Source organism: Nerophis ophidion, linkage group LG13 (genome assembly GCF_033978795.1).
Source record: "Nerophis ophidion isolate RoL-2023_Sa linkage group LG13, RoL_Noph_v1.0, whole genome shotgun sequence".
Taxonomy (NCBI): Eukaryota; Metazoa; Chordata; class Actinopteri; order Syngnathiformes; family Syngnathidae; genus Nerophis; species Nerophis ophidion.
This window is the reverse complement of record NC_084623.1, coordinates 10,870,447-10,888,418: the sequence shown is the minus strand read 5'-3', so window position 1 is coordinate 10,888,418 and position 17,972 is coordinate 10,870,447. Positions and strand designations below refer to the sequence as shown.

Sequence of the window (17,972 nt, the reverse complement as noted above, 5' to 3'; positions counted from 1 at the left end):
AAGTCGCCACCTAATCGCAGAAGTCTAAGTCTCAAAGTCTAAAAGTACGGAACATTGGTATCGTATTGATTCCCAGGTACCGGGAATGAGTATCCATCCATCCATCCATCCATTTTTCTACCGCTTGTCCTTTGGGGGGTTGCGGGTGGTGCTGGAGCCTATCTCAGCTGCATTTGGGCAGAAGGCGGGGTCCACCCTTGGACAAGTCGCCAACTCATAGCAGAAGTCTAAGTCTCTAAGTCTAAAAGTACCGAACATTGGTATCGTATTGATTCCCAGGTACCGGGAATGAGTATCCATCCATCCATCCACTTTTCTACCACTTGTCCTTTGGGGGGGGTCGCGAGTGGTGCTGGAGCCTATCTCAGCTGCATTCGGGCAGAAGGCGGGGTACACCCTTGGACAAGTCGCCAACTCATAGCAGAAGTCTAAGTCTCTAAGTCTAAAAGTACCGAACATTGGTATTGTATTGATTCCCAGGTACCGCGAATGAGTATCCATCCATTTTCTACCACTTGTCCTTTGGGGGGGCTCGCGGGTGGTGCTGGAGCCTATTTCAGCTGCATTCGGGTGGAAGGCAGTGTACAACCTTGGACAAGTCACCACCTCATCGCACAAGTCTAAGTCTCTAAGTCTAAAAGTACGGAACATTGGTATTGTATTGATTCCCAGGTATCGCGAATGAGTATCCATACATTTTCTACCACTTGTCCTTTGGGGGCGGGGGGTCGCGGGTGGTGCTGGAGCCTATCTCAGCTGCATTCGGGCGGAAGGCGGTGTACACCCTGGACAAGTCGCCACCTCATCGCAGAAGTCTAAGTCTCTAAGTCTAAAAGTACCGAACATTGGTATTGTATTGATTCCCAGGTACCGCGAATGAGTATCCATCCATTTTTCTACCACTTGTCCTTTGGGGAGGGGGTCGCGGGTGGTGCTGGAGCCTATCTCAGCTGCATTCGGGCGGAAGGCGGTGTACACCCTGGACAAGTCGCCACCTCATCCCAGGGCCAACACAGATAGACAGACAACATTCACACACTAGGGACCATTTAGTGTTGCCAATCAACCCCTTCCCAGGTGCATGTTTTTGGCGGTGGGAGGAAGCCGGAGTACCCGGAGTACACAGAAAGATCCCAAGATTGAACCCAGGATTACTCAGGATCTCCGTATTGTGAGGCACAAGCCCTAACCCCTATTCCACCGTGCTGCCCGGAATTTGTATCGCATCGGTTCGAATGTAAAAGGTACCCGTCCCTAATTCCAACTCCTAGTTATTTTGGATGCAACTCTTGAATCGTGGTTTTTTTAAACGTTCCGAGGGTCACAAACTTACTTCCTGTGGTTGTCGGTCAGCGTGATGCCTTGTGAAGACACCTTGAAGTGCACGACGGTGGCAGTCGGAAGGGAAGCAGCAGCCAGAGTCTCAGATAAAGCCTTCGCAATGGCCTGGGGGCCCGTCAGAGACTCCATGTCCACCGAGTTTATGTAGAGTACGTTGCATGCTGCCAACACAAAAGAGAGGCGTCGACAATTTCAATGGCACGCCTTTTTCTCCGGACAGAAAAACGCCACGGTTAAAGTACGAGAGATAATCGCCGCATGCAAATGTTTAGTTTTCTTCTCATCGGACTGCATGCTTTCTGGGACGAAGCTGGCGTCAGAAGAAACAAATCCATTCAAACATTCCACAGACGACTATTTGGCGTGTATTGGGAGACTTAGGTTAAGAAGACGACACTCAACGACCTGTTTAAAGAAAGTTATTCCAACGGAACCAGGACATCTTTCCACATAGATGCAGACACATAGGATGCACATTCCAGGTGGAAGTACACTCAAAGTGCACAGGGTTTGTTTTTGTTTTTTTTACCATGGGACTCAGCAGGGGGTCTCTGCACTGGGATGACAAGGACGTCATCTTGTCAAAAAAAAAAACATTTAGAAGTTGGAACTAGAAGTGGAGAAGTGCTGGTGAGAGTGGAAGTCGGGGATGTACCTGCTCCTTGTTTCAGTCGGTCAGCCAGGGGATTTGTTTTCACAACCTCCGGCTCGTCCTCCAGTGGATCTGCACAACGAAACGGAGATGTTACATTATCGCTTTTGGTAGAATGCGTTGAACTTTTCAAACTGCTCCTCTTGGGACTTTGGTTTCTTCTTCTGGGCCGCGTCTATTGCAGGGTTATTCAACAGGGGAAATGACACCATACCGGCCCCACTAGGTTCAGTTCAAAGCTTGGGAGATAAGCATTCTTGCAGAAAATTACCCCAAAACTCTACAGCGGGGGTCACCAGGTACTAGCCCAGGGGTCGGGAACCTTTTTGGCTGAGAGAGCCAAGAAGGCAAGTATTTTAAAAGGTATTTCCGTAAGAGCCATATTATATTTTCTTTACACTGAACACAACTATCCATCCATCCATCTTCTTCCGCTTATCCGAGGTCGGGTCGCGGGGGCAACAGCCTAAGCAGGGAAACCCAGACTTCCCTCTCCCCAGCCACTTCGTCTAGCTCTTCCCGGGGGATCCCGAGGCGTTCCCAGGCCAGCCCAACGTGTCCTGGGTCTTCCCCGTGGCCTCCTACCGGTTGGACGTGCCCTAAACACCTCCCTAGGGAGGCGTTCGGGTGGCATCCTGACCAGATGCCCGAACCACCTCATCTGGCTCCTCTCGATGTGGAGGAGCAGCGGCTTTACTTTGAGTTCTTCCCGGATGGCAGAGCTTCTCACCCTATCTCTAAGGGAGAGCCCCGCCACACGGCGGAGGAAACTCATTTCGGCCGCTTGTACCCGTGATCTTATCCTTTCGGTCATGACCCAAAGCTCATGACCATAGGTGAGGATGGGAACGTAGATCGACCGGTAAATTGAGAGCTTTGCCTTCCGGCTCAGCTCCTTCTTCACCACAACGGATCGGTACAACGTCCGCATTACTGAAGACGCCGCACCGATCCGCCTGTCGATCTCACGATCCTCTCTTCCCCCACTCGTGAACAAGACTCCTTGTTCACTTGGGGCAGGGGCTCCTCCCCAACCCGGAGATGGCACTCCACCCTTTTCCGGGCGAGAACCATTGACTCGGACTTGGACTTGAACACAACTAATCACGTACATTTTTAAGTAAAACCAACATTTATAGAGTATAATAAGTCTGTTATTCTCTGTAATAACATTGTTATTCTGAAGCTAACTGTGGAGGGGGTGTGGCCTGCGGGCCTGCAGCAAAGCAGGGTGTGCCAGGACCGGCCTCGAAATCAGCGACAGGTGCGTAGAAGGCCCACCTGGGCCTTGTTATCTAATCACCTGTCGCTATGTTATAAGCAGCAGCCAGGAGGAGAGACGGGGTTGGGGCTGGAGCCAGAGTGCAAGCGAGAACGAAAGAGAAAAAGAAAATTGCTGGAAAGCAACTGAGAGACTTATTGAAAAATAAAACAATATTGTAACCCTGAAACAGGCTCTCATGTCGGTGCTTGGGGGTCTGAAGGAACGCCAGGAGGGCAAGCCCCACACTAACCAATAATAAATAAATAACTTTTTACCATTAACGCAACTTCTTGAACAGGTGCGGTAGAAAAACGGATGGATGGATTAAAATGCAGGAAAATGTTTTATATTTTGAACGTTACTTTTAACACTGTGATTACAAGCGGAATTATTCTTTACTTATCGTGTTAAGCAGCGTCAGCTCGGATTTATCTGAGAGCCAGATGCAGTCATCAAAAGAGCCACATCTGGCTCTAGAGCCATAGGTTCCCTACCCCTGTACTAGCCCATAAGGACCAGATGAGTCGCCCGCTGGCCTGTTCTAAAAATAGCTCAAATAGCAGCACTTACCAGTGAGCTGCCTCTATTTTTTAAATTGTATTTATTTACTAGCTTTGCTCGACATTTTTAATTCTAAGAGAGACAAAACTCAAATAGAGTTTGAAAATCCAAGAAAATATTTTAAAGACTTGGTCTTCACTTGTTTAAATAAACTCATTTATTTTTTTACTTTGCTTATTATAACTTTCAGAAAGAGAATTTTAGAGAAAAAAATACAACCTTAAAAATGATTTTAGGATTTTTAAACACATATATACCTTTTTTTACCTTTTAAATTCCTTCCTCTTCTTTCCTGACAATTTAAATCAATGTTCAAGTATTTTATTTTTTTTTTGTTATTGAGAAGAATAAGAAATACGTTTTAATTTAATTCTTCATTTTAGCTTCTGTTTTTTCGACAAAGAATATTTGTGAAATATGTCTTCAAACTTATTTTGATTAAAATTCAAAAAAATTATTCTGGCAAATCTAGAAAATCTGTAGAATCAAATTTAAATGTTATTTCAAGGTCTTTTGAATTTCTTTTAAAATTTTTGTTCTGGAAAATCTAGAAGAAATAATGACTTGTCTTTGTTATAAATATAGCTTGGTCCAATTTGTTATATATTCTAACAAAGTGCAGATTGGATTTTAACCTATTTAAAAGATTTCATCGAATTTTAAAATTAATCTTTTTAAAATTACTAATGATGTTCTATAATAGATTCAAATTAGCTTGTATTTCTCTTAATTTTTGGGGGTTGAATTTTGAATTTTACAGAGTCGAAATTATAGATAAACTATGTTTCAAAATAAAATTTTCATTTTTTTGTGTATTTTCTCTTCTTTTAAATCGTTCAATTAAGTGTTCTTTTCATCATTTATTCTCTAAAAAAAACCTTCCGGAAAAGGAAAAAAAAATGTACGACAGAATGACAGACAGAAATACCATTTTTTTTTAATGTAGATAGATGTATTTATTAAAGGTAAATTGAAAAAACTGTCTATTTCTGGCAATTTATTTAAGTGTGTATCAAACTGGTAGCCCTTCACATTAATCAGTACCCAAGAAGTAGCTCTTGGTTTCAAAAAGGTTGGTGACCCCTGATCTACAGTGTTCCTGTTGTATAGAAGAACTTGCACTACTGGGAACACATTCTTAGACTTCGACTTCGACAAAGTTTAATGATTCACAAGGGAAATTGGTCCACACAGTAGCTGAGTTACAATGATGGAAAGTGTAAGGATGGAAAGGACAATGCAGGTATAAATAGACTAAATAAAGACATTTGCATATCTTTTCATTGACATTTTAACCTTGTCAGCAAACATTGAAACACTGGGGTCCAGACCTGTGATCTACACAACTAAGGCGTTCCTCAAGGCTCTGCTTTAAGTCCTCTCCCTTTGTTCAATCGATTCACATCTGAGTCGCGATTATTATTCACTTAGTTTCTTAAGTGATTCATCATTTTATAGTTTTTTTTCTTAGGAATCAGTTATTAAAAATATGTTTGTAAGCCATTTCCTTGCAACCAGAAGGAGCTTTTCTAACCTGTAACCTGTTTATGAAAATGTTTCATTATAATTATTACACCAAATAATACAAATCAAGAATCAGTTTGAATCACGAATTGATTCTGAATCGAATTGTCACATTCGGAATCGGATTGAAACGTTAGGTGCCCAAAGAGTCACACCCCGATCTATTACACTCTGCACACACACATGCATTTAGCAGTCATTTGTTCAACTTCTTTAGTAGAAGCATTTAAGTCCCATCTTAAAACTCTTTTGTACTCTAGCCTTTAAAAATATGTTAGACCCACTATGGACTGGACTCTCACTATTTTGTTAGACCCACTATGGACTGGACTCTCACTATTATGTTAGACCCATTATGGACTGGACTCTCACTATTTTGTTAGATCCACTATGGACTGGACTCTCACTATTATGTTAGATCCACTATGGATTGGACTCTCACTATTATGTTAGATCCACTATGGACTTGACTTTCACTATTTTGTTAGACCCACTATGGACTGGACTCTCACTATTATTTTAGACCCACTATGGACTGGACTCTCACTATTATGTTAGATCCACTATGGACTCTGGACTCTCACTATTATGTTAAACCCACTATGGACTGGACTCTCACTATTATGTTAGATCCACTATGGATTCTGGACTCTCACGATTGTGTTAGATCCACTACGGACTGGACTCTCACTATTATTTTAGACCCACTATGGATTGGACTCTCACTATTATGTTAGATCCACTATGGACTGGACTCTCACTATTATGTTAGAACCACTATGGACTGGACTCTCACTATTATTTTAGACCCACTATGGACTGGACTCTCACTATTATGTTAGATCCACTATGGACTGGACTCTCACTATTATGTTAGATCCACGATGGACTGGACTCTCACTATTATGTTAGATCCACTATGGACTGGACTCTCACTATTATGTTAGATCCACTATGGACTGGACTCTCACTATTATGTTAGATCCACTATGGACTGGACTCTCACTATTATGTTAGATCCACTATGGATTCTGGACTCACACTATTATGCTGGATCCACTCTGGACTGGACTCTCACTATTATGTTAGATCCACTAAGGACTCTGGACTCTCACTATTGTGTTAGATCCACTATGGACTGGACTCTCACTATTATGTTAGATCCACTATGGACTGGACTCTCACTATTATGTTAGATCCACTATGGACTGGAATTTCAAAATATTATGCTAGACCCACTCGACGTCCAATGCATCCGGTCTCCCTTAGAGGGGCGGTTTCTCATAGTCATTCACATTGACATCCCACTGGGTTGTGAGTTTTTCCTTGCCCTTATGTGGGATCTGAACCGAAGATGTCCTTGTGGCCTGTGCAGCCCTTTGAGACACTTGTGATTTAAGGCTATATATATATATAAACATTGATTGATTAATTCTACAAGTGGTGTTCCTCAAGGTTCCGTTCAACCTCCTCTCTTTTTTTTATCATTTGGCCTCTGAGTTTAGTTTAAAAAAACTTGTAAGAGGCTCACATTTTTGCAGAAGGTCCTTAAAAACAGCATAGTGCTCTTGTAACTGACAAAATAAATGATACGTGGACATGTGTTCCCTTCAAGGTACTCAAAGTGCATTGACACAATCACTTACAGGGGGTTCAGTATCTAAATACTGGGGCCTGGGAATCGAACCCACGGGTTAGGGGCCAATCACCAAACTCAAATGCCTACGCAGGTTCTCCGAAATATACAAAATATGACTTATGTAAGGGTGTAAAAAAAATAATTTTTGTGCTGGTTGATTTTTTTTCCTGCATCATGACTAGGGAAGGTTGTTTGGATTGGGTCATATAATGAGTGGCTATACAGACCTGTTGTAGGAATGAGTAGTTTGCAGGGCAGGGCCAGTGGTGTGATGGCATGTTGGTACACCAAGGCAGACAGACAGCCTGAAACACAAACATTTTATTTGTGTATCTTTAACATGTCCTGGATTTACCCTCGTTCCAAGATCATATTTAACAAGGAGTCATTTTTACGACACCAAAACTTGTAACTCAATGATAAAAAGTTAAAGGCCTACTGAAAGCCATTACTAGCGACCACGCAGTCTGATAGTTTATATATCAATGATGAAATATTAACATTGCAACACATGCCAATACAGCCAGTTTAGTTTACTAAATTGCAATTTAAATTTTGTGCCGAAATATCCTGCTGAAACGTCACGGTTTTACAATGACGTGTGCACGTGACGTCACGCATTGTAGAGGACATTTTGTTCCAGCACCGTTCCCAGCTATATGTCGTCTGTTTTCATCGCATAATTCCATAGTATTCTGGACTTTTGTTTGGCTGAATCTTTTGCAATTTGTTCAATGAATAATGGAGACGTCAAAGAAGAAAGCTGTAGGTGGGAAGTGGTGTATTGCGGCCGCCTGTAGCAACACAAACACAGCCGGTGTTTCATTGTTTACATTCCCGAAAGATGACAGTCAAGCTTTACTATGGAACAGAGATGTCAAGCGAACATGGTTGGATTGGACCACACACACAAAGTAAAGTGTGTTATGCAGCGATCATTTTGAAAGATCGTGTTCCGAATGTGGGTCCCTTGCGAAGGGCAGAGATGGGCATCGCCACCACCCGTCGACTGGTGCTGAAGAAATGTGCGGAGCCGACCTTCAGGTTGTACAGGTATGACCGTATAATCTCACTGGAACACTAGCAACACAATAAGCAGATAAGGGATTTTCCAGAAATATCCTAGTAAATGTGTCTAATAACATCTGAACCGCTCCCACTGCCCTTGTCTTTTTTTTTTCTAGTCCTTCACTCTCACTTTCCTCATCCACAAATCTTTCATCCTCGCTCAAATTAATGGGGAAATTGTCGCTTTCTCGGTCCGAATCGCTCTAGCTGCTGGTGGCCATGATTGTAAACAATGTTCAGATGTGAGGAGCTCCACAACCCGTGACGTCACGCGCATATTGTCTGCTACTTCCGGTACAGGCAATGCTTTTTTTTAGCGACCAAAAGTTGCAAACTTTATCATCGATGTTCTCTACTAAATCCAATATATGGCAATATAGCGAAATGATCAAGTATGACACATAGAATGGACCTGCTATCCCCGTTTAAATAAGAAAATCTAATTTCTGTAGACCTTTAATATAGTGTTATATAATATAGCAAACAAAAGATCCAGGCTGAACTGAGGGAGCTGGCAGGCTTAAATACAGGCAGTAATCAAAACACAGGTGCGCGTCAACCGAAAGTAGCAGGTGGAACAAATACGAAAACTATGGTAACCAGATAAATCAGGAAGTGCAAAAACTAGGAACAGGAAGAGTCCAAAACAATCGAAAAAACACAAAAGGACTCGGTTTAGCTCAGTTGGTAGAGTGGCCGTGCCAGCAACTTGAGGGTTGCAGGTTCAATTCCCGCTTCTGCCAACCTAGTTACTGCCGTTGTGTCCTTGGGCAAGACACTTTACCCACCTGCTCCCAGTGCCACCCACACTGGTTTGATTGTAACTTAGATATTGGGTTTCACTATGTAAAGTGCTTCGAGTCACTAGAGAAAAAGCGCTATATAAATATAATTCACTTCACAAATTCGCACAAAAACCGAAATAATGTATGATCCGGGCGGCGGATCATAACAAACGCGCTCTGATACACCACGCAATTGGTTAGGAGCCCATCCTCGCCGCAGCGTCAGTCCGCATCATACAAGCTGTAGCCAAAACTTCAAAACGACTAACATTTATCCATAAAAATATTAGGAAGCTGCATGTTTCAGTTCATCCTGTCTAGTCATGACTTAACAAACTGGCCCGTTGAGCATTACATTTGGTAGACAGACATATAATTCACTTGTTGTCAATTCTCAAATACAAAATACAAAACCAGGCACGTTGTGTAAAGGGTAAATAAAAACCGAACACAATGATTTGCAAATCCTTTTCAAGCTATATTCAATTGAATTGACTGCAAAGACAAGATACTTAACGTTCGAACTGGAAAACGTTATTTTTTGCAAATGTTAGCTCACTTGAAATTTGATGCCTGCAACATATTTCATAAAAGCTGGCTCAAGGTGCAAAAAAGACTGAGAAAGTTGAGGAACGCTCATCAAACACTTATTTGGAACATCCCATAGGTGAATGGGCTAATTGGGAACAGGTGGGTGCCATGATTGGGTATAAAAGCAACTTCCATGAAATGCTCAGTCATTCACAAACACGGATGGGGCGGGAGTCACCACTTTGCCTGAGAAAATTGTTTAAGGACAACATTTCAAAACCAGCCATTGCAAGGAATTTAGGGATTTCCCCATCCACGGTCCGTAATATCATCAAAAGGTTCAGAGAGTCTGGAGAAGTCACTGCACGTAAGCGGCAAGAGTGAAAACCAACATTGAATTCCTGTAACCATGGATCCTTCAGGCGGTACTGCATCAAAAACCGACATCAGTCTGTAAAGGATATTACCACACGGGCACAGGAACACTTCAGAAAGTTAAAGTTAAAGTACCAATGATTGTCACACACACACTAAGTGTGGCAAATTTATTCTCTGCAATTTGACCCATCACCCTGGGAGGTGAGGGGGAGCAGTGGGCAGCAGCGTTGGCCGCGCCCGGGAGTAATTTTTGGTGATCTATCCCCCCAATTCCAACCATTGATGCTGAGTCTTTAGTATGAAAACCAGTGTTATTAACTAGGGTTCATCGCTACATCTGTAAGTGCGAGTTAAAACTCTACGTGCAAAGGAAAAGCCATTTATCAACAACACCCAGAAACGTTGTTTCTCAGTTCTAACATTAAATTTCTTGTCTTTGCCGTTTATTCAATTGAATATAAGTTGAAAAGGATTTGCAAATCATTGTAGTCTGTTTTTATTTACCAGTTACACAAAATGCCAACTTCACTTGTTTTGGGTTTTTGTATGTCTGTATGCAACATACTGCTTAAAAGTCCGGTGCGGCTAAAATATTGCTTCGTAATGCAAGAATGTCCGGGGATTCTCATTTCAGGGGAACTGGTTTTATTTAAGAACAGTCAGAGCTGTGTGCTGGTAGCTTCACCCACAACAAGTTACAATATGACAAAAATATGTTTTTGTGTTAAAATGTAGTAGTTTCGCTCTATAGTCCAGAAAATACGGTATATTTTCACCTAATTTTATTGGAAAATAGTATTTATCGGACAATTACCTGCCGGCGCTTTGCATTTCTTAATGCCAATGAAGGCACAAATACAAAAATCATGTAAATATATCCGTGTCGTGTTATTAGAAGAAAACGACGTGAGTTGTATCGCAATATCACAGGACTTGGAAAAAGGCACAGAGGAGCAACAGGTGAAAACCTAACAAGTTCTCACTCACCAAAGTACGGCTCGTTGGGACAACCCTTGAGTTTCACTCCTTTCGGGCTGCTCTCAATCAGGAAGTGTCGTACGAGCTCGTTGGTGACGTCGCCTGTGAGACCACAAAAAGGGATTAACATGCATACGACAAGGTAAACCATAACAGTGCGGTTTGCAATAAAATTGAAAAAAAAAAAATATGCTCGTAGTGCCTTACCTTTCTTGTTTTGATGCACTGATGGCGGGGGTGAGGCCACTTTCATGGCCAGGCCGTACGCTCCCTTGAATGAGTGGCTGTCCCGGATAACAAAAGCTCCGGGTTCCTTTTCTCTCAGCATGCCGATTGCTGAAATACAGTGGATTATTTTAGTTCATGCGGGGAAATATTACATGAGGCTGTTAAAGTACCAACGATAGTCACACACGCACTAGGTGTGGTGAAATTACCCTCTGCATTCGACCCTTGTTCCACCCTCTGGAAGGTGAAGGGAGCAGTGAGCAGCGGCGGTGGCCGCGCTCGGGTATCGTTTTTAGTGATTTAACCCCCAATTCCACCCCGTGATGCTGAGTGCCAAGCAAGGAGGTAATGGGTCCCATTTTTATAGTCTGTGGTATGACTCGGCCGGGGTTTGAACTCACGACCTACCGATCTCAGGGCGGACACTCTAACCACAAGGCCACTTGACAGAGTTTTTTTTGGCCTAAAAATCTACCAAATTTAGTTTTTTTCTTCAGTCTGTGTTTCTCCTCACATTAAATAATTGCCATATGGTTGAGGTGGGCGGGGTTTGGTGCTCGCGGGGTGTATAACATAGTCAGGAATTGTCATGGATGCAAAGGATTCTGGGTATTTGTTGTGTTGCGTTCATGTTGTGTTACTGTGAGGATTTTCTCCCGAAATGTGTTTGTCATTCTTCTTTTGTGTGTGTTCACAATGTGGCGCATATTAGTAAGAGTGTTAAAGTTGTTCATATCACAACCGTCAGTGTACTCTGTGTCACCCAGTATGCCTTGCAATCTCATACATGTGCCGATGGAAGCAGCCTTAATATTGTAGTCCGGGTGAAAATTGGAGAACGTTGACTCCGGGTGATGTCCGGGAGAGGGATTGAATTCCGGAATCTCCCCGCAACAATCTGGGGGGTCGGCGATTGTGCAGCTGAGTTGCCAAAGAGCCGCATGCGGCTCCGGAACCGCGGGTTGTCGACCCCTGCCATAGACAGTAAAATGCACAGGAACTGCCCATTTTTTTCTCCGTTTTTTGTTTATTGGTGTTTGATTTGTTGGTTGATTTTGTCATAGCCGATAAAAAACACGGCTGATAAAATAATAGTGAATTCTGAACAGAAGAATGTACGATATTGCCTATAAATTATACCCAGTTAAAAGTGGTGCCTTAAAACTTACCCTGCTCTCTGGATATGTCTGGCTTGTACCAGACCTTGGACGTATCTTGGACAAACTTAACATTCAGCCTGCTGTCTGTGCTTCCATCTGTGGGAAAACAAAAATAATTAGTCCCGTGTGTGACACAACATGATACTTTGGATCCAATCGTGAGCTGTGTGTATACACCAACGATGGTTATGCAAATATTAGATCAGTGGTGTCAAAGTCAAGGTCTGCAGGATCAATGATCTATGGCCCCCCGCCCCAGGATGATATTTGATGAGTATTAAAACCGGCTCACAGGCCACAGCCACCTACTGCTGTTTGGCACGCACCAATACTCCATCAGTACTCCAACGCCCTCGACGCAAATCCCATAGGGGTGATGAATGGATGGTCAGCGCCTGAGAGCTGCGGCCTACCATCATGACCCCGAACTCCCTTCTCTCTGTTGCTAGATATGTATATGTGCTTTGCTATGGAGAATTTTTTCCCACTCCAGACTGGGCCCCCTTAGGAGCCCAGCCTAGATTGTATTTTTTTACTCATCCTTCCCCAGCGTTTACCTTTTTCCCAACTTTTACGGGGCGCCTTGTGGCGACCCATCAGCGTTCCTGTTCTGTAACCCAGTACACTGTTTGTTTGTCTAATCTTGAACGGGTTTGTGCTGAAAACAAAGTTCCGTTGTACTTTTGCAATGACAATAAAGACCTATCTATCAATAAATCTATCTATCTATCTATCTATCTTTCTATCTATCTATCTATCTATCTATCTATCTATCTATCTATCTATCTATCTATCTATCTATCTATCTATCTATCTATCTATCTATCTATCTATCTATCTATCTATCTATCTATCTATCTATCTATCTATCTATCTATCTATCTATCTATCCATCTATCTATCAGTGTTGGCGCTCGGAATTTTCAAAACGGGGTTACAGGGACCCCATCAAGTCCTAAAAATGGTAACCGTTTTGAAAACAAATGATAAATGTATGCATTATTCTGTTATATCCATCCATCTTCCTCCGCTTATCCAAGGTCCAGTCACAGGGGTGGCAGCCTAAGCAGGGAAGCCCAGACTTCCCTCTCCCCAGCCACTTCGTCCAGCTCTCCCCGAGGGATCCCGAGGCGTTCCCAGGCCAGCCAGGAGACATAGTCTTCCCAATGTGTCCTGGGTCTTCTCCGTGGCCTCATACCAGTCGAACGTACCCGAAACACCTCCCTAGGGAGGCGTTTGGGTGGCATCCTGACCAGATGCCCGAACCACCTCATCTGGCTCTTCTCCATGTCGAGGAGCAGCGGCTTTACTTTGAGTTCCTCCCGGATGGCAGAGTTTCTCACCCTAACTCTAAGGGAGAGCCCCGCTCATTTCGGCCACTTGTACCCGTGATCTTATCCTTTCGGTCATGACCCAAAGCTCATGACCATAGGTGAGGATGGGAACGTAGATCGACCGGTAAATTGAGAGCTTTGCCTTCCAGCTCAGCTCCTTCTTCACCACAACGGATCGATACAGCGTCCGCATTACTGAAGACGCCGCACCGATACGCTTGTCGATCTCACGATCCACTCTTCCCTCACAAGTGAACAAGACTCCGAGGTACTTGAACTCCTCCACTTGAGACAGTGGACAATCCGGAGATGGCACTCCACCGTTTTCCGGGCAAGAACCATGGACTCAGGACTTGGAGGTGCTGATTCTCATTCCAGTCGCTTCACACTCGGCTGCGAACCGATCCAGTGAGAGCTGAAGATCCTGGCCAGATTAACCATCAGGACCACATCATCCGCCAAAAGCAGAGACCTAATCCTGTAACCACCAAACCGGTACCCCTCAACGCCTTGACTGCGCCTAGAAATTCTGTCCATAAAAGTTATGAACAGAATCGGTGACAAAGGGCAGCCTTGGCGGAGTCCAACCCTCACTGGAAACGTGTCCGACTTACTGCCGGCAATGCGGACCAAGCTCTGACACTGATCGTACAGGGAGTAAACCGCCACAATCGGACAATCCGATACTCCATACTCATTGACGGGGACACGGTCGAATGCCTTCTCCAAGTCCACAAAGCAACATGTAGACTGGTTGGGCAAACTCCCATGCACCCTCAAGGACTCTGTTGAGAGTATAGAGCTGGTCCACAGTTCCAGGACCAGGACGAAAACCACACTGTTCCTCCTGAATCCGAGGTTCGACTATCCGGCGTAGCCTCCTCTCCAGTACACCTGAATAGACCTTACCGGGAAGGCTGAGGAGTGTGTTATATCTCACTTTCTATATTGAGTTTTGGAAAAACGTTGTTAGAAACGTTACTTAATTCATTAAAAAAATAATACAAAAGAAAACAATTTTGTTCTTGACTTCATGGATCTAAACTTTACCGCTGACGGTACTTTTTTCTACATTTTTATAGTAATATTTTCAGAATGTGTTTGTTTTATTTTTGTCCAAAGTAGGACAAAGAAAAATATCTAAAGTCATCTTAATTATTTTAGTTTTAATGCCATCACATCAACCAAGTGGGCAAAATTAATCTGATCATCGGACTGCCTGAGAACGAATAATCGTGTAAATCCTAAATTCGCCACTAGGTGGGGATATTGATTTACGGGCACCGATTTAATTTCTCGCAATGGTTGGCTTGTGCGACTAATACCATGTAAGGTTGATTTTTTTTTTAAAACTACAAAGTAGGCCCATATGATGATGGGGACTGTTTTGTTTTTGTTTACATTTTCATATACACTTTGGACATTATCTGGGATATGGATCAGGTGGTGTTAGCTCTAAACCAGGGGTGCCTATTACGTCGATCGCGAGCTACCAGTCGACCGCGGGGGGAGTGTCAGTCGATCTCCAGCCAGGCTTTTAAAAAAAATAGACCTAAAAATTAGTGATCATCAATCTTCACCAAGACGTCACTTAAATGACATTCACGGTACCGGAGGGTCTTGTGAGATGACGCTGGCTGCTGCAAGATCATTATTATGAAAATATGACCGAGAGGAAGGCGAGAAACACTTTTTATTTCAACAGACTCTCGCGCCGTACCTTCCGTCAAAACTCTAAAGGCCGACTGCACATTTCCTATCTTCACAATAAAAGCCCTGCTTCATGCTGCCTGCGCTAACTAAATACAGAGTCTCGGAAAACTGGCGTGCACAGGCGATCCCTCAGAAAGCTGGCGTGCACATCACTTGTGCACGCCAGCTTTCCGAGACTCTTATTTTGTTAGCGCAGGCAGCATGAAGCAGGGCTTTTATTGTGAAGATAGGAAATGTGCAGTCGGCCTTTAGAGTTTTGACGGAAGGGACGGCGCGAAAGTCTGTTGAAATAAAAACGGTTTCTCGCCTTCCTCTCTGTCATTTTTTCATAATAATGAACTGGCAGCAGCCAGCGTCATCTCACAAGACCCTCGGGTGCCGTGAATGTCAATCAAGCAAGCTACGGAATTTGCCGCCAATGTTTTTCCTGTAAAGTGTATGGAAGCTGGATGAATTAGATGCCAAAAACCAACCACTTTCATGTGGTATTGTACAGAAAGGACAACTTTTTTTCTCCTCCATTTGAAAATGTGGGCGTTATCATCATTACTGTCTGATTCCAATCAATGCAAGTCATCAGAATCAGGTAATACACCAACTTATATTCTTGTCTTTGTGAAAGAAAGACATCTATATGTGTTACACATGCTTGTATTATCATTAAACACATTTAACTTGTTTAAAAAAATGTCTCTTTCAGAAATAAATAAATATAAATGATATATATAAATGAGGTAGATCCCCTCGAGTTGGTCGATTGAAAAGTAGCTCGCCTGCAGAAAAAGTGTGGGCACCCCTGGTCTAAACTAAACAAAGTTGACACTAACCCACCTTTTTGTGAACTTTTTTTTTTCCAAATAAGAACCGATAAAGAACCAGATAAAGAACCGGAAAAATCCTATCAATTCCCATCTCTACTAATGAGTGACTTTTACAAGCCGCAAACGTCTACTTCTACTTTTACTATACTCCCAAGGCTGCAGTCATCCCTCTATCTCTGTGTTACACAAGTAATATTAAAGACCAAAATGGGGCCACAAACTAAATCTTATTTAGGGCCACAAAAAGCATAGGGCCCTGTCTATGTACTTACCAGGCATGTTAAACCTTGAGAAGTCAGAGAGGGTGTGGAAGTAGCTGGGAGTGCTTCCTCCACTCATCGTGGACATTTTTCCATTCAACGAGCTGTACGAGACGGATCCATTTGGTCGGTCACCACTTGACATGCGCCTCTTTTCTGGAAGCTGGGGTTGAAAACCCGGGCTTGCGCTTCCCTGTCGGAACCCAAGACCCATCCCCGTCATTCCCCCTTCCTGGTAGACTGCGGGTGAAACGGGGTAGGAGGGTGTTGATGGTCCCTGGTATCCAGAAGAACTGCTCTGTCTGGACAGGTTGCCGTACCTCTCATCCGGCGTGGTATAGCCACTATGCATGGGGTGTCGGTCTAAACTTGGGCTCCTTTGGGACATCTGCGACACAGAGGGGTGACGGCCCAACACTGGACTTCCATGGGATTGGGAAACAGATGGATGTCTGCTGAGCACAGGACTGCTCTGCATGGGCTGTCCCAGGGACGGTTTTCTGCTTAGGATTGGGCTTTGTTGAGACTTTTGCTCCATAGAGTCCTGTCTGTTAAGTACTTGGTTAATCTGATTTCCCTGAAACTGATGACGTCCAAGGATAGGACTGCCATTCGACCCCAGTACACCAGTTTCAAAGCCATTTACTTGTGACATTTGCTGACCACCAAAAGACCCTTCCTGATAAGCACTTGGGTGCTTTTGAAACAAAGCATTGTCAGTAAATGTCCGGTTATTTGTCCGTTGCTGCAACTGGGGACTTCCGTGGCTGACTATGGTCTTAGAGGGCTCTATCCAAGTAGATAGGCCGGAATCTGGGGCCACATAGCTCCTCGATTGGGTGTTAGGACAAAGATTAGAGAGTGTAGGAGAAGTGATGCCTTGGAAGGAGGATGTTGGAGGAATGGAATCCAGATGAGAAGAATTGGTAGAAATCAGTGCCTGGTATGAGGACGTTGGTGTGGGGTATGCGGTCACTGCTGCCTGAGTCTGGAAACTTGAATCAGTAGTGGACTGGGACGGAGTGCTAATGCTGCTCTCTGCTGAAGCTATAACCCTGGAAGAGAATTTAAATTTGTATTTTGTATAATTCCAAAAAAGAATGACCTAAGTCTGTACAGAGAAGCAGGTCAGTACTTACCCCTGTGAGTTCTGGATGGGACTGCTACTGGACAAAGGTGAGTTCAGGGCATGGGAGACGGGACTTGGACTTTTCCGTTGCCCCGCGATCTCTCCTTGTGGACTGAGGCTCCGTGGTGTCGCGGGTTGCTCTCCGGCGACTACAGCTGACCTTGCGACGGACTCTACGTAACTTCTGGGTTCTGGGTGTTAAAAGAAAGGTATTTTATTGAACAACATGGTTTTTATCTTCAGAAGCACACGAGGCAAAGCAAGCCGGTTAAAAGTATGAACCGTATGACAAGAGTGGCCGTCCAGAAACTTTGGGGTTCCTGGACAAATCCATCCCCCGCCTTCCTTGTCACTGCCATTGTGTCCTTGGGCAAGACACTTCACCAACATTGCTCCCAATGATGCTTACAATGGTGTATGAATATGAATGAATCGGAGGGACCTTTGGCACGAAACTAGCAGCCATGTTTCCGTCAGTCTCCCCCGACAAATGCAGCTCACCACTATTGGTGTGAATGTGAATGAATGAATGAATGATGGGTTCCCAGTTCTCATTGTATAGTGCTTTGAATGTCTAAAAATCGAATCCATATTCAAGATTTATTT

At 43.7% G+C, this 17,972-nt stretch overlaps 1 protein-coding gene across 12 annotated transcripts in view; it reads right to left on the bottom strand.

The window, feature by feature from the left end:
- The window catches only part of tns1b (tensin 1b), a 362,081-nt gene that overhangs the window by 9,944 nt on the left and 334,165 nt on the right, over positions 1-17,972 (bottom strand). For 8 of the 12 annotated variants that reach the window (XM_061918387.1, XM_061918391.1, XM_061918392.1 and 5 more), the window contains 9 exons: positions 17,377-17,557; positions 16,250-17,292; positions 12,119-12,205; positions 10,929-11,057; positions 10,731-10,823; positions 7,209-7,286; positions 1,997-2,065; positions 1,871-1,918; positions 1,334-1,502 (listed from right to left, as the gene is read on the bottom strand). In XM_061918387.1, coding sequence (XP_061774371.1) covers positions 1,334-1,502; positions 1,871-1,918; positions 1,997-2,065; positions 7,209-7,286; positions 10,731-10,823; positions 10,929-11,057; positions 12,119-12,205; positions 16,250-17,292; positions 17,377-17,557 — 1,897 coding nt within the window. The remainder of the gene's footprint in view (positions 1-1,333; positions 1,503-1,870; positions 1,919-1,996; positions 2,066-7,208; positions 7,287-10,730; positions 10,824-10,928; positions 11,058-12,118; positions 12,206-16,249; positions 17,293-17,376; positions 17,558-17,972) is intronic. The other 4 variants (XM_061918396.1, XM_061918389.1, XM_061918397.1 and 1 more) reach the window with 2 other exon arrangements.